Source organism: Dunckerocampus dactyliophorus, chromosome 2, assembly GCF_027744805.1.
Source record: "Dunckerocampus dactyliophorus isolate RoL2022-P2 chromosome 2, RoL_Ddac_1.1, whole genome shotgun sequence".
Classification (NCBI taxonomy): domain Eukaryota; kingdom Metazoa; phylum Chordata; class Actinopteri; order Syngnathiformes; family Syngnathidae; genus Dunckerocampus; species Dunckerocampus dactyliophorus.
Window position 1 is genome coordinate 7199035 of NC_072820.1, and position 23496 is coordinate 7222530.

At 39.0% G+C, this 23496-nt stretch overlaps 1 protein-coding gene across 3 annotated transcripts; it reads right to left on the minus strand.

Annotated features, from left to right (window-relative positions):
* Positions 1 to 753: 753 nt before the first annotated feature.
* LOC129177199 (phosphatidylinositol 4,5-bisphosphate 3-kinase catalytic subunit alpha isoform) lies at positions 754 to 23496 on the minus strand. Of its 3 annotated transcripts, none has more exons than XM_054768052.1 (21): positions 23305 to 23495; positions 22057 to 22460; positions 20025 to 20234; positions 19680 to 19930; positions 19229 to 19474; positions 17592 to 17677; positions 17384 to 17489; positions 16891 to 17043; positions 14518 to 14652; positions 14269 to 14393; positions 14041 to 14122; positions 13720 to 13884; positions 12095 to 12198; positions 10107 to 10278; positions 7283 to 7389; positions 7052 to 7173; positions 6705 to 6783; positions 6291 to 6461; positions 4865 to 4982; positions 4622 to 4773; positions 758 to 4537 (listed from the first exon to the last, which is right to left on the minus strand). In XM_054768052.1, exons 2-21 carry the CDS (start codon positions 22406 to 22408, stop codon positions 4267 to 4269), a joined length of 3207 nt encoding a protein of 1068 aa, XP_054624027.1. In that variant the 5' UTR covers positions 22409 to 22460; positions 23305 to 23495; the 3' UTR covers positions 758 to 4266. The 3 variants fall into 3 exon arrangements, with proteins under 3 accessions (XP_054624028.1, XP_054624027.1, XP_054624026.1); XM_054768051.1 differs by having other exon boundaries at positions 760 to 4537; positions 23126 to 23495; XM_054768053.1 differs by lacking the exon at positions 14518 to 14652 and having other exon boundaries at positions 754 to 4537; positions 23126 to 23496.

Here is a 23496-nt window from a genome sequence, read left to right on the forward strand (position 1 = left end):
TCAAGTGATTTTTTGACTGAAAATGTTTTTTTTTTTAATTATAAAACATCGCAAGAAAGCTGAATCGCCATGTACATTTTACAAACCCTAGTGCAGTCGTGTCCAAAGTGGGACACGCGCCACATTCCAAAAATATGATTTAACAAGGAAACTTTTTTATTTTTAACCTGCAAAAATGGAAAAATAAGCAGTAATTTTACAAAAAATAAAGTCCAAAATAATAAAAAAAAACACTTGTAATCTAACAATAAAAGTTGTAATTTTACAAAAATAATGCAATATTAGAAGGAAAAATAACATCATTTTATTAGCATAAAGTTCAAATATTAAAGAAAAAAAAGACTTTTTTATGGTCGTAATGTGAGAAACAAAACAATGAATAAAGATGTAATGTTTGGAAAATTAGGTTGTGCAAAAAGTTATAATGTTACAAGAAGAAAGTAAAAATTCTGTATTAATAAAGTCATAGTTACGAGAAGAAAATTTACAAGAAATTTGAAAAAACAGCTGCAATCGTACGAGAACAAAGCGAAAACATTGAGAAAAAAGTCGCATTCTAACAAGACCCCAAAGTCGCAATTTGACAAGCATCAATTTGTAATATGAAGAAAAATAAGGTCATTTTAAATGGCAAAGAAAAAAATATTAGATTCTTAAAGTAGTAATATTATGAGGAACAAACAATACAAAATAAAGTTGTAATTTTGGAAAAATTTGTTTGGGAAAAAGTTATATTATGGGAATAAAATCAAAATATTATGGGAATAAAGTCATAATATTATGGGAAGAAGAAATATTTGGAAAATGAAAAAACAGCAAAAAATTTAGAAAAAAAAGCAAAGTCATACTAATGATATTCTTTTTTTTTTTTAAATATACATAACTTCTTAGCACATCTACAGTATATGTGCTGCTTCACCAAATATCTAATGGGCCTTGCATCTTTTCATTTTTCAGAATGTGGCCCTTGCTGGAAGAAGTTTGGGACACCCCCGCCTTAGTGCATTGCATATTTGCACAAAAACAATTAAACTCATTACCAGTATCTTTATAGGGAGAAATGCTTTTATTCAATACAATGGATACTTGCAGTTTCTTATTGGACAAAGTCATATGACGATGACTAAAACAAGTATTTGAGGAGGCTTCATTATGTATAATATATGTAATATGTACACAGATGGATAGACCTTTTTTTTTCTCCAAAAAAAACATGCAGGGTAGCGGTTTCCTCATTGTGCTCTTTGTGAAAGTCAATCTGTGTCCTTCATTCATCAACTCTACAAGTCTTTCATATTATTTCAACAACCAGAAGCTGTCTACTGGGGTTATTAGGAGGATGGCGCACGTTAAGCAGGGTTCCTCTTTTTTTTCTTTCTTTTTTTTGGTTAGCAATTCCATATACGTGTTTGTTTATATTTAAAAATACAAAAATATATTACCTCTGTAGTTATTCAAGGAAAGCATTTGCACATGTAGTAGCAGTATCAGTTCTGTTACTTTCATTGTGACTTTGTTGTACCTCACAAGTAACAAGGTCATTTCTATACATGAAATTCAAGTAAACAGCATCAGGTCAAACAAGACAAAAAAAACGTGATTGGCGGACCTCGTGGTGTGACAAACACAACAACCATGATAAGTACACAGGGAAAAAAAGACGCTTGAAGCTTGGATGGGTCCGGCCCTCTGCTCTGTATCCTGTACAGAAGTATCCCAACAGGGCAGGTTTCCAGAGCATGCTCATCTTTACCCACGGACAGAAATGTTCAGGAAACCACCCTGTGTGTGAATGCATCATTTGGTAAAGCTAGAACCTCTGATGTATGAGTCTGTGCTTCATACATAAAGGGTGACAATCATAGGAAGGAGGGCACTTGGAAGGTTAAAAAAGGTCAATCTGGGCTAAAATGGCAGGTGTAAAGCGAGCGGCTGTCATACCAGGGAGCAACGGGATTGAAGACCAGAGCAAAACTCACTGATTTTACAGGTGGCTCGAATAAAAAGGGTAAAAGAAAAAAAAAAAAAAAAGGCAGGGCAAAGCTGTTGGAAATGAAGTAGATGATACAGTTACAGTGCAGCATCATGCATCATTTTCTTCTCTGTATCCTCTATGTGACGCCAACATACGTCTTGCATGTCTTTCCTCTTTCTGACATCAACTGTTCTTTTTAGCAGGATACAGTCCTTACAAGGATCACAACTTTGCATAGTGTAACAAAACACAACTAAACACTGCACAACACCCCGCTGAAAAAAAAAAATTGGTGCAGCTGGTGGTCAGAGATGTTAGCTCGAGTCCATCTGTCGCAGCGCTGCACATTTTTGCCTCAACATCTGACCCGATAATACTGATAAGACAACGCGACACAAAGAACACATACTGCAGAGATCAGTGCGATGAGTATACATAAGTGGAATAGAAGGGACTTTTTCTTTCTTTTTTACAATAAGACTGCTGAGTAGTGGGGTGGGGGTGTTATACATGTAGTACTTTGGCTCAGTAGAAATAGACTCAAAAAGGAATATGTGCACTTTATGCATACTAGAGCTGCAACAATTCATCAATTCTGGTATTCGATGCATCATTTTTTGATTTAAAAATGTACATACAGTCGTCCCTCGTTTAGAGCGGTTAATTGGTTCCAGACCCAACCGCGATAAATAATTTCCACGATATAGGATTCAATGTTAATAAATTTTAGATTTTCGGAGTTAGAGCGTAGAAAACCTGTTTATGACTTTCTAAATAGGATTTTGAACATTAAAGCCCTGTAGACATGAAATAACACGCCTATAGTCACCTTTACACTCCTATTATTTATTGTTAGCAACACATTGCTCAACTCTTATGTTGCAGGGACTCCAGACAGCCGCTAGCTAGCAAGCTAGTGAGCTAACCAATTAGCCTCAAATTTATTAAGAAGCAAAAAAAAAAAATAAATTACCACTTCCACACAGAATGGGAGAACATTTTTTCACTCTATCATGTCGGACACGCCATGGCTGACTTCATGCAGTGTTAAGGTAATGTAATGTAATGTCTCAACGTTTGTGTCATTAATGCCACCTAGTGACCAGAATACTACATATCACTTGTATTTCAATGTGTTTTGACTAATAATAGACGATAGTCTACCACAAAATAGCGAACATTGATTATTGATCATTAATTTCTGAAAAAACGCGATGGGAGCGATAATTGAACAGCGATACTGCAAGGGACGACTGTATCCTCTGATTTCAGCCCCTCAAATGTGAATATTTCTTCATTTCATTAGTCATCCATGAAAGCAGACAGTTCATCTTTATGCTTAAGGCAAAACATGCATCAGCTTTGACTTTGGAAAACAGTGATGGACATTTTTGCCTCTTTTCTGATATGGTGCGGACCAAAACACTGTTTGTGTTTGGTTCATATTGAATTGGTCCGTCTAGATCGATTAATCGAAACAAGCTTCAGATTCATCGACTAGGAAAACAATTGTTCGTTGCAGCCCTAATGCATACACATCTATGGATATACTGCTGTACAAAAACATCTAAAATAATCATTTATGAGTGTGGGATGACTTCCAAGTCAGTACTTCAGCAAATGCTACACGCAAAAAGTCCAGGTAATAAATGCTATTTAAGTGTTAAGCCACAACACTTCCTCTGTCAGTCCTGTACTTGAATATTGCTATTTGCCTTTGCAGGATTGCAATGCTTAATCTGTATTGGCTTCTCAGTATCCTTTTCTTTCTTCTTCTGCATGCATTCATGTCTTCCCCACCCCTATTTTTAGGAATTCAAAATAGGTAGTAGAAATAATAATGATAAAGTTTGACTACTGCCAGTTGTCCAGAGGGGAAAAAAAAGCCAGCTGTGCTGATGATGTATAACTTCATAGTGATGTTCCTCTCTTAATGCTGATGTATGTCGTTGAATAGAAAAATAATAAGAAAATAAAGTGTCTATAGTTAGTTCTTATGCAGACGGCCCAATGTGCCCAGGTCCATTAGACTGTTTTAGTTCCTATGGAGAGAACTGATGAAATACAATTCCACCGCACTTTCTGGTCATATAGTGCAGCGTGAAAACATTTAGGCATCATGTCCCTGATAAAGGCTCTTCTTAGCACCGCCGTTCATACTGAGCTGGCAGGTAATGGTTGAAAAGTCACATGCTGGCAAAAGAGGGAACAGGCCTTAGTGTTTAATTCATTGCTGCTACCGTTATGGTTCTCTGCGTGCAACTTTGTGTCAAACTCCTTTGGTTGCAATGTCAGTTCATGGCGTGCTGGCGGATAGTGTGGAAGATCCAGTCCATCTTGGTAGTCCAGCCGCCATGGTGAGCGTCATTCATCTGCTTCATGAAATAGTCCAGAGCCTCCTGCTCCGACTTGTCCAGCGCCAAGGTCTTTCGAATGTAAGCGATGTCGTCGAATGACTGCAACTCGGGCATCCCTGAGCCCAGCATCATGGAGAAGAGGTTAATGAAGAGGTTGGCGTGCTGCCGTATTGCCAGGTATGCCTTGTAACACATCTCCTGGAACCTGATGAGCAGAAGAACATCAAAAACAAAGCTTTTTAAAAGGTTTATTCACTGAAGGTTGACTCATATTGGACACTGGTGGTACCTTTCAAACTCTCTTGTTTTGGTGCACTCTTGGGTTCCTTTGCTTATGACGATCAAAAAGTCTTGTGTCAGCACAAAGGGCACACGTTCTCTCTTGTACCCAAACTTCTTCTTTTTGTGGTCAAGGAAATGGCCAAAATCGATGTGGAAAAGCTGTGGCGCGTCATAGAACAAGATTATTTAATAACACATAGCACAACACCAACAAAGATCATGTAACCCGATTTAACAGTGTGACCTTTACCTGTCCGTCATCTTTGACCATGATGTTGCTGTTGTGTCGGTCACCTATGCCCAGGATAAATGTGGCGACACAGTAGCCTGCGCATGACCTTGTGAACAGATCTATGGCCTGGTCATACCTAAAATTAAATAATAGGAATTAGCTTTCTGCCCTGACAACTGTACCGTCGTCCCTCGCTACACCATGGTTTTTCACAAAGTAATAAATTAGTAAATAAATAATTGCTGTTTTGTGGTTGTTATTAGTTTGTAAAAACATATTTAAGCAAATCAGACTTATTCTTGGCCTAAGTTAAGCATTTTCAAGCATGGAAATGTCTACATGAACTAAATAAACAAACTAAAATACAAATACAAGAAAGAAGAAGAATTCTATCTGTGAATGTAATATTCTACATTGGCCACTTGGTGTCGGTGTTCAGTGAGAGAAGGACCAGGAGTAAGCGCCAGTAAAGGCATTTACAGCGCGTTTAAATGATCTCACAACAGGCACAATAACAACAACATAATAATAACAATAATAATAATTAGAAGAAGAATACAAACTACTGTGCCATAACACACGACAAGCTAAAACTCAACTCTGAACCTCCGACGTCACTTCCTGTCCTCCACACATCTGTCTGCCCACCACTAAGGTCAGCTAGGGATCACATTCACTGTGACACACACGAGCAGGTGTTTTATTTACGTGTTAACGTGTGGCTTATTTACTCTTATGTCTACTATACTGGGTGATAGGAGTGTGAAGCCATTTAAAGCTGCCATTACACTTGATGAGACAATAGCCACCGTAGGAAGTACACTGTCCAGAAAAAAATAAACTAACGTGTGAGTCTATGTCATTTATGTCTTATTTTCTCTGATTATATCTACTATATTGGGTAATACAAATGACGAGTGACTATAGGGGTGTTATTTCATGTCTAGAGGGCTCTAATAACGTTAAAAACCATATTTACAAGATCGTCAAAGAGGTTTTCTACGCCATAACTACAAAAATATTCAGTTATCTCCAACATGTTAGAGCCACATAGACCATCTTGGGCTCTGAGAAGCTCAGGGAGTGGTCTCCTGCGGGTGCGAGTCAGGACTAAACACGGTGCGTTTCAGTTTTATGCTGGCCAAAATCTGGAACAGTCTTCTAGAAGATGTGCAATGTTCAAATCCAGGCTGAAAAAAATTCTATTAAATAAAATATGCTTGTTTTACCAATACATTCACAAAATGCTGGTAACCACAACTCACATTTTATGTTTCAGAATACATTTCTTTCTAGTGTTCTCACATTATTAACTGAAAACCTGAATGAGAAGCAGGCCTACGGGCGCCTCATGTGGTCGTGGGGGGCTACCTGGTGCCTGCGGGCACTGTGTTGGTGACCCCTGGACTACTTTATTGTCATTATTACAGCAAAAGCCACTCACATTTCTCCTTTGTTCTTATCCTTGAGCCACTGGTGCAGTGTGTGGCTGTTGAACTGCAGCGCCCCCTTTAGACCTCCTTTGCACTGGATCTGCATGATGGTGTGAGAATTCCTCACCACCTCAATCAAACCAACACAGTCACCAATGGACAGACAACCGTAGGGGAGCATCCTGGAAGACCAAATAGAAAAAACAAAGAGTAAAGAATGTAGAAAAACAGGTCTGTGAACTTGCACACTAATTTAATGGATTTTCTATAGTTTCCCTTATCAGCTTAGTATTGAATGACCTTAGGTGGCTGGCAGAGGTTGCCAGTAATCTGCATTATGTCATGCAGCAATGAACATGAAAGTCATCCACAGCCTATTAATGAGCACCTGCATCCTTGCTGTCATGGTGAAGGGATGCGCCTACCTGAGATCAAGGCCTTGGTTCTGCCAGATGTTTTCCATTATCCTAATGATCTGCAGCGTCAGCATGTCTTGCCTCAGATCTGCAGTGGCACAGCCAGACAAGAAAGCAGACAGCGAGATGAGTACCAATTGTGAACTGCTCTTATATCAACTGCATGATGCATCATGGCATTATGGAGGAGAGCTGTCAAAGTCACTTTGGTCACACACAGCGCAGCATAGTCAGATGCGCTAGATTCACCGACTCGTTCCATAAGAATTCCAAGTAAAATGAACAGATGAGTGCCACAACAATGCCTGGAAGGCTGAGCAAAGAAAAAGCAAATTGTAACTTCATACAGGACTCACCATCTCCATTTTTGAATATGATTTCATTGTTCTGAAACAGCAGCTCTGACATCATATCTGGGTTTTCCCAATTAAGCCACAGAGGTCGCTTGGCAGATGACATCATTCGGCATTCTTCCAGACTGAAAGAGTATAAAGCATGCCATGTGAGAAGCAGACAAAAATTTTGCTTTTTATTCACACACGGGATGCCAGCCCTTTCAGGTGAGTTATATAAGGACTCTGAAGTACCGGAGATTTCCCAATTGATGTGCTGGATTCAGCGGGGAGGTGAAGCTCTGCAGTGCGTCCATATAGTCTGGCCTCCTCATCTGCTCCACCAGAAACTTCATTTGAACCTGCGAGCAGAGAAACACGTAAATCAATACCACACCAGATGCGAACAGCTGGAGGAGTCAAGTCAGAGCAGTAAATAGAAGCACAGCCCATCTGCTGGTTTACTTCAGCAAAAATGATCTATCCTTCATAATGATGTAACATTCTTTTGCTGTGGGCTGAGAGGGAGGATAAACACTCACGAGCTATGTCTACTGTCCACAACTTTGTGGCTATACCAAGCAAGAATGATGAAAGAATTGTGAAATCTACTACTCTCTCATCTAAAAAAAAAAAAAACTCCAATGTTTTTTTGTTGTTTTTTTTTTAACCACGGTGACAGACATTTTGTCTTTAAAACAAGTGATGCGTTTCGTTCAGAGCACATTTTTGTCCCACAGGGAAGCTACGATGCCTTTCACGTTCATGGGGTACGTGCTATCTTAAGTGTCACCCAACCTTGCCCTCTGCTCTTGCTATCTCCGCTCTCATTTTGAGTAGCTCACCAAAGAATATTTGCTTCAAGTCTTAATATTTTTGTAACTTTTCAGTTTAGACATGATGCCTGTATTTAATGATTAATGACGAAAGCACAGAATAGCATAAAGTCAATGAGCACACTGTTTGAGTGGAGATGTACTTTGTAAATGTTGCCAGTCACATAAAACAAAAATAGCTCACCTGTCCTTTCTTTTTCTCAAAGTATCTTTAATAGTGCTGGAAGTCGAATACAGCCGGGCTATGATAAACCTGGACACTCAATTTACACTGTTTTATATTAAGCAAGACAAATTTCTATTACAAAGATATTTAAATTGCTATTTTATTCTGTTAATTGTGTTATTTTTACCAAAACAATATACAGTAGTACCTCGCAAAACATAAACCTCCTTTTACATAAATTCCACTGAACATAAAGAATTTATGTAAAGTTTTTGCTTCGTATTACAGAAGAAATTCCATATAACATAAAGCGTCAAGTCAGTGCAAGTCTTTTTTTTTTTTCAATCAACTTTATTAATGCCTCAAGTCGGTGCAAGTTCAGACTAACACTTGGTGACGCCTTCTGACGCATCACGCTCTCATTGGCTGATTTTCGGGGCACCGCCTCCGCTCTCATCTCATTGGCTGATTATCGGGGCACCGCCTACGCTCTCATCTCATTGGCTGAGTTATACAGCACGTACGTGAGTTTGTGTGAGAGACAGGCTTGTCCCTTCAACCTCCTTCCTCTTCGTAGTCACCCTTAAACTAACTTAAACAATTAAGTTACAAATTAAAATTTTGCACACAGCATTATCGTGTAGTGCGTGTGCGTTTGTCTGTGAGACCAGCTGACTCTTAGACTCTTTGAGTCGTGTTTCGACTCAGGCTAGTCCTCCTCCTCCTTCCTGCTTCCACTTGCGCTCCTGATCAAGATATCTCGTGAACGGTAAGATTGTTTTTGTTTTTTAGTTTTATTCATTTACAGTAATCTTATTTATTACCTTTTTTTTTTACTGGAATGTTACTGTACTATGTTTATGCTGTTTTCTTATATTTTCCCCACTATATTTGGTGGACTTTGAATATTTTGAAGGGCCAAAGGGGTGAGTTTAGGAAGATCTTGGAACAGATTAGGCTATTTACATGTATTTTACGCTTCGTATAACATAAAATCCCTATAACATAAAGATTCTCGGAACGGATTATTTACGTTGTAGGGGCGTCTACTGTATATTGTTGAACAATTAATTTCCCATGTATTAGTATTACGTTAAAACAGGCATCAAATTAAATTCCAGTTTGTGTCGAATAGTGCAAAATTTGCTTCACACACTGAAGGCAAAATAACAAACTCAAAACGGGCGGGTGGGTGGGTTGGCCCTGCCAACAAGGTGTCCCTTATTTATTTTTGTAGAAGTGGGCAACCCTACCAGTTAATTTGCAGATTTTATTTTATTATTATTGAATACTTTTTTTTGTTGACAAACTTCTGCTCCACACTTCAGCCCAGTAGCTGACAGGAATGCGCAAATGAGGTACCGGTAGTTTGACAACCTACACTAACTCCTAGGAGAGGAAGAAAGGAGATTGGTCTGGAGCCCTGCTTTCATATTACTTGAATATGTTAAGCTAAATATTAGAAACACTTCTCAATGATGCTGTATGCTTTACTTTAGTATGGCACTTACTGGGTAGCTGTAGCACATTCTATGCTAATGTAAACTACAACCACAATAATAAACATCTTAACTCACTGTGAGTCAGATTATCATTGTAAAGGCAGATAATTTAATGCAGCTCTCCTGGTGGATCGCTTTAGATGTTGCAGGTGAGAATATACTCACTGCCTCTCAATAATAAACTCAAACATTCATCTTGTTCAGAGGCTCATATAGACACACAATCATTTGCACTCACAATCATAGCACGGTGCCTGGAGAAAATCCATACAAGCACAGGGCCAACATACAAACTCCACAAAGAGAGGTATGCCGAGCACATTTAGGCCAACACTATAGTTAAGTTAGTTTTCACACTATGCATATTTTTTCAGCTGCCTTTGTGAAAGTGTTCCATATTTATATTTTAAATTCTAGAATGTATCAAGCATGAAACTCTCAAAGAAAACAGCAACCATCCAAACTGTATCCCTTTTCCACTATAATGGCTCTTGTGACCACAAGGTCAGATGTTGACAAGATTAAACTCAGCGGTTGAGCAGAGCAAGAATAGCAGCTGTCGGCAGTCGCATTACCTTCTGCGCCTCATCCTTTTTCTCCTGTTTGAGGAGGTCAGTGAGATTGATGAGTTTCTCCATGGCTTCCACCTGCCGGCTCAGGTGCTTCAGGTACATGCCGCAGGCCCGGCAGTAGGACTCCAGCAGGAGGCCAAACCTCTGGCTAACTGTCTTGTTGTGCATCTCTGACCTGAACACATGGAAAAGAAGAAAGTGGTTCCATGTGTAGAAGCCCATTTGGTATATATTCTTTACTGTACTACCAGACGACATCTTACAGCACGACAAAAATATTCAAGATTCAAGATTCAAGATTTTCTACTATTTCTATTTATTGTCATATGCACAGTAACAGGTAGTTCTGCTATGCAATGAAATTTTTGTTCTGTTCATTCTCCCAGCAGAAAGAAAGAAAGAAAAACACAAGAAAATGAATAAGTAATAAAGTAATAACAATATGTATTGTTACAGGCATTTTCCATGCATTTATATTTAGTATCTTCTCAAAATTCTACTTCTTTGTGATACTTCCCAAGTACAATTTGTGATATGACTTTTACAAAAGGTGAACATCCACTTATGTTCAGAATTTGGACTAATATTTACCTTTTGTAACAGTAAAAAAAACAACAAAAAAGGGGTAGGATTAAATAAGAACTGCTTCTTCCTACTCCTTTTCAGACATGTTGAAATGTGCAAGTGTAAACATGATGTTCCTTAATGTATCTTGTTAAGCATAACCATTACAATTACAGTCTTTGGCAAACTTCCGTCCCGGGAGACCATAGGACCGATGCGGTCCTATGGTCAGACTGGAGTGATCTCTCCAGTCTGCGGAGCCTGCGTGGGAAGATGTGGGGGACAAGTTGGTACCCATGCAACAAAATTAGAGGAACACTTCGAAAACACATCAGATCTAAACTGGGGGAAAAATGATCTTGAATATCTTTCCTGATAATAAGTAGGTGATGTATTAGTAACAAAATGATGCCACATAATTTGATAGAAATGAAAATGATCACTCTATAAGAGGGGGGAAATCAAAGACACCCCAAAAATGAAAGTGGAAAAAATGATGCAGCACACTGGTCCATTTGGCAACTCAAAATGATTCTCAGTAGTTTGTGTGGCCCCCACGTGCTTGTATGCATGCCTGACAACGTCGGGGCATGCTCCTAATGAGACTACGGATGGTGTCCTGGGGGATCCCCTCCCAGATCTGGACCAGGGCATCACACATATATATAGAAAAATTATATAATTTACTGTAACGTGTACTTGTTCTTATAATTTGTTATCTCGATGCTGTACAGTATCGGTTTTATTACTTATTCTGTTTCCTAAGAGACGAGGGGAATTTTCTGATGATTTAGATGAAACTTGACCTACTTTTAGCTGTCAAGATCCCTGATTGGAGTCGTTTGACTTGGGAGTGGGGCTGATCTTTCTGAGTGCTCTTGCTTGCTTAGTTTTTTTTTTTTTTTTATTTAATTGACCAAGCTTCCAGATGGTGGTCAGAAAGTGTAATGGATTAGAAGTAGATGCTCACCCTCGTGCTAAAGCTCTTCACTCTGCACAGCAGCCGTGAAATAACACACTGCTAACTTATGCTCTCTGCTCAGATTGTCACCTCAGCTCTGCGCTCTGTGCATTGGTGCTGCATTCCCTACCTCCCACCACCTCTCCCTCTGGACTCACACACTGCAGTGGTCTTACAGGAAGCCCACTGCTCTTGCAGTACTCAGCATAAGGAGTAAGACTCAAGTGTAACAAGCATTTTACTAAAAGTAACACGTGCCAGCCAGTGTTGCCGTGTAGATGTACGTTGGTAAACCTCAATCACTGACACCTTAAAAGTCGTGGTTCGAGCCCAGGGTGGAACGCATGTCTGGCTGAACAAGGCGGGTTCCATAAACATGTTTTTTTTTAAACGTTCCAAGTTGTAACCCAAATGAAACCATCAATTAAAAAGCCACTGATACTTGTGTAAGTAAAAATTCACTTACTTTAAATGCCAAAAGAAGAAATGTCCTATCCTCTGATTGGTTAGTGCTTTTTTCAGCAGGAAGCGGGCGAGTGGATTATCAAGGTACTGCTCATACTTCAGAACCTGTCAGAGAAAATGGAGAAAAGTAATGCCTGTGAATATTCTCATTCATCCAGGTCATTGCATTCAATTGATCGCAAACGGTTGTGATCGACTGAATGCCCTGAGGAGAAAAGTACTGTCACATGGTTAATACAATATTAGGGACACCTAAACTATCTCGAGATCCACTATAAGAGCTAAAAAGATAAGCTAAAATGATGGTAATGGTTTCATTCGTTTTGAACATGCATACAAGTTACACCTGAGTACATCACACAGTACAGTTCACAGCTCCACATGTCCAAAACGGAGTAGGAAGAAGCAAAGCTTATTCAACCACCCCGTCCGTGATAAGTGAATTTCCATCAAATAGGATTCATACAAATGGAATGTTTTCGTAATTAGAGCATAGAAAACCTGTTTAAGACCTTCTAAATACGTTTTTTTAACATAAGAGCCCTCTAGACATGAAAAAACACCCCTATGGTGACCTTTACACCCGTATTACCCAAGATAGTAGACTCTTCATTTCTAGTGGGCACACTGTCTGTACTCACTCATTAGCAAACTATGTTTCTGTCAACTATTAACCCTTTTATCAGTTATTATCTCTTTATCATCATAATTAAGTCTGCTATATCATTTCCTTACAGTAAGTATATACCTTGACTGTCATTGCGCCACATTGTTTTATTGCCTTATCACTTTCCTAGGAAAATTTACAATCAGCAAAGAGTACATTGTGAATACAAGAGGTGAACAAATGTATTGCAACTGATGTGAAACGGATGAGGAGTAGGATTAAATAAGATTTGCTTCTTCCTACTCCTTTTTGGACATGTGGAACTGTGAATTCTACTATGTGATGTACTCCAGTGTAACTTGTATGCATGCTCAAAATTAAAACCATTACCATTAGCTTTAGCATAATAAGCAAAAATAAGACAATATAGACTTGCACATGTTAGCATTAGGAGAGTTCCTTGTTGTCGTTTGTTTTTTACTTCCTGTTCTGGACAGTACTTTCTGAGGTGGCTATTGTATCATCATCGTAACATTACTGACACCTAGGGACCAGTGTAGAATACATCTTTGAATGAGTCTTCTGAATGCAGTACATTTGTATTTTCGTTCCTTTAGCCATTTTTACGCTGGAGAGTGCAAAAAAAAAAAAAACGTAAAATTTGCTTCCATGTGCATATATTTGGACTAATAATAGGCCATATTCAACCACAAAACAGCAATAATTTATTCAGAAATACAATTTTGAAAAACCGTGATAAGAGTGCAGACGTAAAATTCAAAACGCAAAGTGGCAAGGGATTGCTGTATACGCATAACGTCTCTCAGTGTGTGTAATTCAAGTGCAATTCTACACCTTTGTACAGTAATAAACACATTGCCAAATGAATACCTCACCTACAGTGCATTTGCGAATGCAGAATCAATTCTGATACAGACTTTGTGTTGGATCTCATTAGATTGTAAAAGTGTACTTCATGAATGTAAAGTATCTACGGCATACAACACAATTTAAGTCACCTGAACCAGTTGAATGAGGTACTGTGACAGTTTGTCATCAGTTAAATACGTCTCAAGGCACTTTACGGCAAAATCTCTGATCATGGGATCGGGAAAGTTGCAATCCAGCAACTCCATGGCTTGTTCTGGCTTGATAGCGGGCCAGTCCTTCAAAAGGCAATACATCTGATGGGGGAAAGGAAAACGATAGATAGGTGTGATAACAAACTTACAATGCAGGAAACAGGGCATTAGTGTGTGTTATCAGTCTGAAAATCTGTTTGCCCAGACAAACATGTTCTTTGAAATTAAGACACGTCAGCAATGGAAACCTGAGCTTACCTGTGCAACCTCATCTCTGGAGTTCCATTTCACAGCAAGAAGGATTTTGGGAAGGATGTCGGGCATGCTGACACAATAGTGTCTGTGAAAATTACAGGAAAGAACATTAGATTCTGTAACAGCAAGAAACTCCTCCAATATGTCATAAACAATTTCATTTCGAAGAGCAGGTCAACACAAGCAGTCGTAAAATCCTATATAAAATGGTAAAAATAAGTGAGCACCCACCTGTGCCTCCATAGAAAGTCTTTCTCCTGCTCAGTGATCTCAGACAACGGGTCTCGGTTACAGACTAGGCGAAGCTGCTCACTGTCGCTGTCAGTGAAGGGGTTGTCTCGGGCCACTCTGTTGCTCTATCGCACCACATGACAACAAAAGTAAATCGCCATATCAGCCGCACATTACTTCCATACAAATGTTTTTTTTTTTTTCCACATGATGAATACGGTGATACATTAGCCATGTATGATTTCTTACCAAACCTGTGTGGGAGTAATTAAAGCCAAGCTCTCTGGATATATTCCAGTTTGCATGGTCTTCTATGATGGTCATATCAGGGAATTTGACTGGGGAGCTGAAATGGTCAAACTCCAACTCCAAGCAAGGCGTTTCCTACAAGTTTAGAACAAATTACTCAACTTAAATTGAAGAAAAATGTCCCCCAGGGAGGCAAAGTATCAATAATATTAAGGATTAATGAAAGGTTCATCTTGTAAGCACTGTTCAACTAATTTGTTTTATGCAATCGTGTTCAGTTAACATTGCTAAACATGACATTCCCTTTGCAAGACTGAGTGTGTGCACATACTGTATGTCCTGTGTTTTTATTTTCAATGCCTGTTTACATGTTATCTACAGCTGCAACCAGTAATCAATTATCCAATTAATCGCCAACTATTTTGGTATTCGATTGTTTTTTTTATTTCAAAATGTAAATATTCTCTGATTTCAGCCTCTCAAATGTGAATATTTAATTTCCAGAGTCATCCGTGAAAGCAGATCTATCGATTTGTTTTAGGCAAAACAACATTCAAACAGATCATGTTTGATTTTGGAAAACAGAGACCAACATTTTTGCCTCCTTTCTGATATGTTGCGGACTAAACCACGAACTGTGTTTGGTTCATATTGATTTGGTCCATCTAAGGCAGGGGTGTCCAAACTTTTTCCACCGAGGGCTGCATACTCAAAACAAAGGACGCGGGGGTCCACTTTGATATTTTTTTTAATTTTTGTAAAAAGCCAAATAAAAACTTTATATGTACATATTGAAAGACAAAGTTTTTTTTATAAGTACTATCAACATTTCAGCTTCTTCTCTTTACGTTTTTACTTTTTTGCTCAACTTTTGCAGAGTTTTTTGGTTTCATTTTATTTATGCATTGTGCTACAGGCCAATAAAATATATCCTTGAACACCCTTGGTCTAGGGCCTGACCAATTACTTGATTAATCATAACAACACACATATTAATCAACTACGAAAGCCATTGTTAGTTGCAGCCCTTATGTTATCCTTCCTGATGTTAAAACTCCTGATAATGTGTCTGGTGTTGCGTTCACCAATTAATGTTTGCCTTCTCAGTGGCTCATACAAGACCAAAAGTTAGTACTCTGGGCTGGATTAGTCCCAACTGATTAATACAGAAATCGCGGTTAATTGGTTCCAGACCTGACCATAAGTGAATTTCCGCAAAGCACATTACTTATAAATTGAATATTTTCGTAGTTAGAGCATAGAAAACCTGTTGGCAACCTTCTACATACATTTTTTAAAAATATTACAGCCCTCTAGACATGAAATAACACCACTATAGTATACATGTTATACATATCTGTATGCATGTTGCATACAAACCTTTAGACACGTATTACCCAATATAGTAGATATAAATCAGAGAAAATAAGACGGATCAGGCATAAATAAGACGTAATACAGACTCACACATTAGCATTGGGAGAGTCACATTAAGTGCTTCCTGCAGTGACGATTGTCTAATCAATGTAACGTTACTGACACCTAGTGCCCAGTGTAGAATGCTATATATCAAATACATGTATTTGAATGAGTCTTCTGCATGCCTTAATTGTGTATTTTAGTTCATTTAGCCATTTTTTTTGCTTGAAAATCATTCATTTAGGCCAGAAACACGCAAAAAAAAGCATTTTTTTCAAATTAATAATAGGCTGTAGTCAATCACAAAACAGCTCTGATTAATTAATGTGTAGTCATCCCTCGTTTATCGCTGTTAATTCTTTCCAGACCCGACCACGAAAAGTGAATTTCAGCAAAGTAGGAATCAATATTAATAAATGGAACATTTTCGTAGTCAGAGCATAAAAAAAACTGTTTATGACTTTCTCAATGCAATATTTACCATTATTAAGAGCCCTGTAGACATGAAATAACAAACCTGTAGTCACCTTTACACTCCTATTATTCTTTGTTTACACCACATTGCTCAACTGTAATGAGCAGATGGGATCACTGCAGGACACAAGAGAAAGTCATGGCTTCAACTATTAGCAAGCTAGCGAGCTAACTAGTTAGCCTACAATTTATTTACAGTATTCTACACTTAAAAGGGTTCAAAACGGAGTGGGAAGAAGGACAAACCAGCCAAAAATGTACCACTTCCACATGGAATGGGAGGAGAACTTATTTTCACTCATCATGTCGCACATGACATTCAGTCTCATCATATCTCAATAATGTAACTATATTTTGAAAAATCGTGATAAAGTTGTGGAATTCAGAGCGCAGTGTCGAGGGACGACTGTTATTAACTTCAGAATCATTCATATTAAGGACATACAATTACAAAACAAGATGGGTGGATATTTGGCTTACCTTGTTGGGGTTCGAACCGGTGACACCGATGGGATTAAGCAGGTCTTCCAGGCCATGTGGGACGGGCCAGAGATTTAGCGCCATTTTCCCTGCTACTAAAGTGTGAGTGTAGTCAAACAGGTTGATGTTGCCCCAGGCCAGGGGACAATGCTCCTACATGGAAATGACAGAAAGATGACGCACATAAAAATTCTTACAAAAGAAAATGACCTGAGTATTGTTTAAAGTCACTATAACTGCAAGTCTAACTTACACTACTGTTTACAAAGAATGTGCATGAAAATGATGACAATGTATTATACAAAGCAGTCAGGCCGTTCCTCCTCTGTTATATTAATTTCCTAATCAGATGTCAAGCATTCCACCAAGCGGTATCGTTTAATTAGAATGCCGCTATTTATGTAGCTGCAGCCATCACCATCTCATGGTGAAAACAAGCCAAATCAGAGAGAACTGTTCCACATGGTAGCTGGGCAAGATCGTTTCTGCTCACCTCTTTCGCTCCCTTCCTTCCTTTGACAGAGCAGATGGAGAGGCAGAGGCGGGCAGCACGGGGAATGTCTGGAATGTACATGTCGTAGTTGAGCCACTCATTCCACCTGGAATAAACAGGGAAAGCATGTTAAAAATCATAATAATAAAGTGCATTGTATCATGGAGGACAATCATAACACGGGCCACTATTTTTCATTGTGAACTACCTGGGATTTGAACAAGGCACGCGCTGGGTGTTGACATTGTCACACAACTGCTCTCCACCGTGGTATATCCCAGTCCTTACGTAGATCTAAAGCAGGCACAAACACCACATACGTTATGGATCTCCAGCTTATGTTTTGAAATAAGTACCGCATTGGCCTGAATATATAATTTTTTTTTTTCCCCCAGAGAAAAAAAAAAGACTGAAAAAGACGAGTCATCCCGTATTTGGTGTCTGGACATTTATACATTCTGTCAGTCACACACACAGCCTTGGCCGAGACAGATGCTGCTGATATGCAAGAACCCCTCAAAAAAAAAAAAAGTGTCTCAAAAGTTTGCAAGTTAGCAAACAAACAAGGGGGGGAATCATTACGGAAATTTTAAGATAATGGTGATCAATGACGCAGTCATCCAATGACTGTCAAGCAGCTAAGAATATGATATTACTGATATTGAAGACGCGAGTTAAAAATATTATTCATTTTGCCTTTTAGTTTGCCTTAAAAACAGGTCTTGAAAAAGAGGTTGTCTTATATTCATGTCAAAACAGTTGTAGGAGCTACCTGAAAATGTAACCACAGTTGTCCCTCGCTATATTGCACTTTTTCAGAAACTAATTAATAAAGTACTGCTGTTTCGTGGTAGACTATGATCTATTGTTAGTCAAAACATATTGAAACACAATTGATATGTAGTATTGTGGTCACTAGGCAGCAGTAATACCACAAAACATTGATTAGACATTACGCTGCATTACCTCAACAATGCATGAAGTCAACCATGGCGTGTCTGACATGATAGTGGGAAAAAAAAGTTGTCCTCCCATTCCGTGTGGAAGTGGTAAGTTTTTGGGTTCTTAATATTACAAGAAATAAATTCAAGGCTAACTGGTTTGCTCGCCAGCTAGCGGCCGTCTCGAGTTCCTGCAGCATAAAAGTTGCACAATGTGTTGTAAAGAATGAATAGAAGTAGCGTAAAGGTGACTATGGGAGTGTTCTTTCATGTCTACCGGGCTAGAAAGTCAAACAGGTTTTCTATGCTCTAACGACGAAAATATTCAATTTATTAACATTGAATTCTATACTGTGGAAATTAATTTATCATGGTCGGGTCTGGAACCAATTAACTGCTATAAACGAGGAACAACTGTACATTTATTTATTTGTAGCGGCCCGCCATGAATAAATTTGGACCACAAATAGATTTAGCACTTTTTTTTTTTTTAATTGTAATTTTATTTTTTAAAGATTTGGCACTACCTGTTCACCCTTGCGCTCCATCACATTATAATGGGACTGTCTGTGTAGCTTGTCATGACAACTTTGTACAGCAGGTGGCATTGTAACACTGCTTCTTACCACACCTCATACGCACATACCACAACTGACTTGGTCGCACATTATAACACATCTGTTCAACATCGTGAAATATTAGATGTAAAAATGTGAAAATCTCCACTCTGGCTGGAGTTTTGCGTCCTGACCAATTGTGCAAATTAGATGATAAAAATCATATCATCCCCCACCTGACGGCACAGACAGATTGCACACCTGATGGAAACACTGAACGAAGCTATTAGCATGCCAACAAAAAACTTCAAATAACAGCTAACTATACATATTTGCTGTATTTGTACCTTGTCTATGTCTCTGATATTGACATTGACGTATGTAGCACAGAGCACCCGGATTCTTAGCGTTCCGTTGATAGTCCACAGAGACTTGGTGGCCGTTTCCCCATTCATGTAGGGCGTTGCTGTGGATATCCGCCTTGCGTACGACGGCATGGTGAAATTGTCCATAGGCAGTTGAGAGTACAGGCTGTCTTTCGCCATCAGCATCAAGTTGGGCATTCGCCCCAACATGATGCAGCTGCGAACATACTAAGAGCAGACAAAGAGACAATTCGGAGATACAGTGAAAACTTGCAACACTAAACATGCAGGACATGAATTCCATTTACATTCTCGTTCATAATCTTATTTAAAAGGCAGCCTCTCACAATTTCACAAATGTCAAGTCAAGTCTGATGCTAATGTGATGCACGTTGCTTTTTAAAAGCATAAGCGTCAGATGAAATTAGATTACCTTATACTGACTCAGAGGGTATTTCTCCAGTAAGTATTCGTCACAGCCACAGACTTTGAGGATGTACTTTCCTTGATATTCCTGCACGCACATCTTTAACTGCTCCTGGGAGAGCAGCATGCTGCGCGTCTTCTTCCGGATGGCCTCAGCAATCACCTGCTCCGGCACGTAGTCGTGGTTGATCTTCAGAGTGTACTTCTGCTTGTCATTGCTGGGCGATACAATGACCCATATGACCACAATTATTTGACCTGAGGGAAAGGGGGGGAAAAAATGTCAAAAACGTATGGAGGACTTTTTTTTTTTTTTAACAGAACACTTGCTGTTCAGGCAAAAATGTCTTACCTTTATCGAGTTTGTTATAGATGTGCCTGGGCAGCTCAGCTGAGGATTCCACATTGGGGGGATAGACGTACAAGGCTCTACTGTGGGGCCCATTGCAGTCTCTAAGGTCCACAGCGTCCTTGCAAACATTCAAAATGTTCCTTCTGAAGTCCTGCACTTCTGGATCCTTAACCAAATCAAACTCACATATGGGCATTCCTATGGCAAAACCTAAAAGCGAAAACAAATAATTAAGGCCAAAAGTATAACTGGCATAATCACCTCATTTCTACTAATGACGATTACACTCACTTCAGTAGGTATACCTGCACAACATGCAATTGAAAAAAAAAAGCTTTGGCATTGGCTCGAATTTTGCTGCTTCAACATCATGTTTGTGATTAACATTGTTTCCGTACAATGTAGAAGAAAACAAATCAAAAATGCAGAAGTTCTGAAGAAAGGCCAACACTCAAAATATTTGTGTTTGTTCCAATGTTCCAAGAAATGTCTTTTAAAACGTGAGAAAATGTGTACCGTTGCTTTTCAGTATAGTGTAATCCCTCGTTTATCGCGGCTGATTCCAAACCCGACCGTGATAAGTGGAAAAAATAGAAAAAATTTAATATTTTCATACGTCATAAAAAAAACTGTTTCCAACCTTCTAAATCCGTTTTTTAAAATTATTATAGCCCTCTAGGCATGAAATAACACCTCTAATGTTATACACCTTTACACTTGCATTACCCAACGTAATAGACATAAAAAACAAGAGTAAACAAGTCATTTAAGACATAAATAAGACTAGTGCTCGTGTGTTGCTATATATGTGTTCCCTACGGGAGCTGAGTGGAGGACGGATAGGAAGGAACGCCCGGGGTTCAAAGTCGAGTTTTAGGTTGCCGCGGGTTACTGCTAGCAGTGCGCGGATCGATAATGAAGTATCGATACTTCCAATGCCATGTGTTCATGCGCCGAAATCGACTCTCAAATCAAAATATCAATAATTCAGTCATTTCAGGTCATGTTTGTCTGTTGAAACAATGACCGATCGTAAACGGAGCCATGTGTGAATTGTGAATAAAGATTTCATTCTTATAGTCATTCTTAATAATAAATCATTTATTTGAATGGTTGTATTATTTTACTTTTTTTATTGTTTAAAATACCATTTTCACATATTTTATATGATTTTGTCCTCTGTTTTTCTCTTGTATATTACCTTGACAATATTGTAAATCACCCTGCTACCTCAATACACTTCAGTGTTTCAAATAAATAACTTGTGAATTAATAAATGTATTAAATGTCTTGTATCCTTTATGCTATGATATGATTACCAGACACATTAGGTGAATTTGCAAAGTATCAGCATCGGATCGGTATCACCAATACCAGCATGAATTTTACTCAGTATCGGATAGCAAACTAAATCGGTGGTATCGCAAAACACTAGTTACTACAGCAACAGGCTTTTATTCGGGATTACTGTGCCTGTTGTGGGACAATTCAAAAGTCAGTACAGTACAGCAGAATACCACACATCAATCACAGCATCTTTGAATGAGTCTTCCGAATGCCTTATACATGTATTTGAGCTCATTTAGCCGCTTTATGCTTGAAAAGGCTGAAAAGACATACAAATTGCTTCAATATGCATATTTTATGACTAATAATAGGCCATATTGAACCACAAAACAGCATGATTTATTCATTCATATATTTTGGGAAAAAACCTGACAGAGTGAAGCCACGAAATTCAAACCGCAAAGTGGCGTGGGACGCCTGTATGACAAAAACGTAATATTTGTAATATTTAACTTCCCTTATTTAACTCAGTGAGAAGTGGAAAGTATTAGATACATCCCTTTTTTGGTGCAGTGCAGTTGTACACCACTCCAACTATCACAATGACAATATAGTAACCTATCAATCAATAATATAATCAGTCCAAACTGAGCATTACTAGCTTTCTAAAAGGCAGAATATTTGAGTCATCTACTGCATCAGATTCTATTATGTTCAGGGAATAACAGTAAATCAAGAACAATACCTATTTCTCGATTGAGAATCTTCTCTTCTCGGTTGCCTACAGGCTCAATGACTTTGAGGAAAGCTTGAAAGAGCCTGAGGTCACACAACCTTCTGGTTTCGTCGTAAAACTCCTCCCGTTCGGCTTCTTGGGTGACACTGACAAAGATGTAGGAGCTCTCCTCTTGCAGTAGATGGTAAAGAGGATACTTTCTGGCTTCTTTGAAAAGCTCATGCTTCACTGTGATCAGCGTGGCCTCCCGGAGGCACTCCAGCGTGAGAATCATGCCATTTGGCAGGAGGCAGTCCACTTTGATGCTTGGGGGCATCAAGTGCATCCCCCATAGTTCTCCGGAGGATGGCCTGGGAGGCATGGTTGCTCCAGTTAATCCACCTGCTAACTATGAGGTGCGCGATGTCAACCAGCTAAAAGAAAAGAAGGAAATAACGAGTCACATTAAAGAAATAAAAACACTGACCTGTGCGTAAAACTGCAAAAGACTATCAAAAAGTCAGCGTTTGGTTTCGAACTTCATGTGGCTCTTTAGACAACGGCAAAGACGGCAATATCATGTTATTCAATCATTTGATTTAGAACATTTAAGAACATTCTTTACACATACACGCGCACGCATTAATAACACATAAAACGAACAAGCCAAAGTTTATGCAGTATCGCATGACAACAAGGAACTTTAATTTGCTATTATTAATGTGATAACAAGCATTCCATTAGTATGTGCATGACACGCCGTATAATCTTACATCTCACTACTAGCAATTGTCATCATACAGGGCTGGCTCGAACAAACGTATTCACTAACTAGTTCCATCCTGTCACTTCCCAAGTATGACTTACGATGCTATGGTGGTGTTTTTAGCTCAAAGTTGACAGTCATCCCTCCCAAGTTTATGTTGTGCTACTCGATAGCTTCATGCTACTAGCTGGGTTGTAGATATCCGTACAAGTCGCCAAGTTGTTATTAGCGATATGAAAAGCTCGACACAAACACAATATATTTTACATATATAACACAGAATTGCATTGAAGAGAAGTAAACACGCAGTAAGGCAAACATAATGCTAACTACCTGTGTCAGAGAGCTAGTGCGAACCGGTTGGCCGCGCAGCTAGCCAGCCAAGCACAACCATTAGCTGCGGCTAGCTGGGTAAATCCCATTCGAGCCCACTTTGGAAGTCTAACATGAGTCCAAACAATGATCGGGAGATCCGAACTGTCCGGGTCCTGTGGAAAGACGCCTGTAGTTACCAGTGGTGTGTATGGACGCGCTGTGGCGGAGAACAACAACACTATTTCATGCTGTTCTTCGCTGGGCTGCCCCCAAAGTAAACTGCACAGTATCGTAGCATGCTAGCTGGTGGCAGCTAATACTAGCAGGCGCCTCATGACGGACCGCCCTCTGCTCGGAGATGAGGGAAGCAGCTCGTCACAGATGAGATG

What these genes read in the sequence shown, in the direction of transcription:
- LOC129177199 (XM_054768052.1), bottom strand. Translation starts at nt 22,408, where the DNA reads ATGCCTCCCAGGCCATCCTCCGGAGAACTATGGGGGATGCACTTGATG. An exon ending in ACCCTCTGAGTCAGTATAAG is followed by an intron (nt 19,475 to 19,679) that starts GTAATCTAATTT and finishes GTCTGCTCTTAG; the next exon opens with TATGTTCGCAGCTGCATCAT. An exon ending in AAAAGGATGAGGCGCAGAAG is followed by an intron (nt 7,390 to 10,106) that starts GTAATGCGACTG and finishes CTCTGCTCGCAG; the next exon opens with GTTCAAATGAAGTTTCTGGT.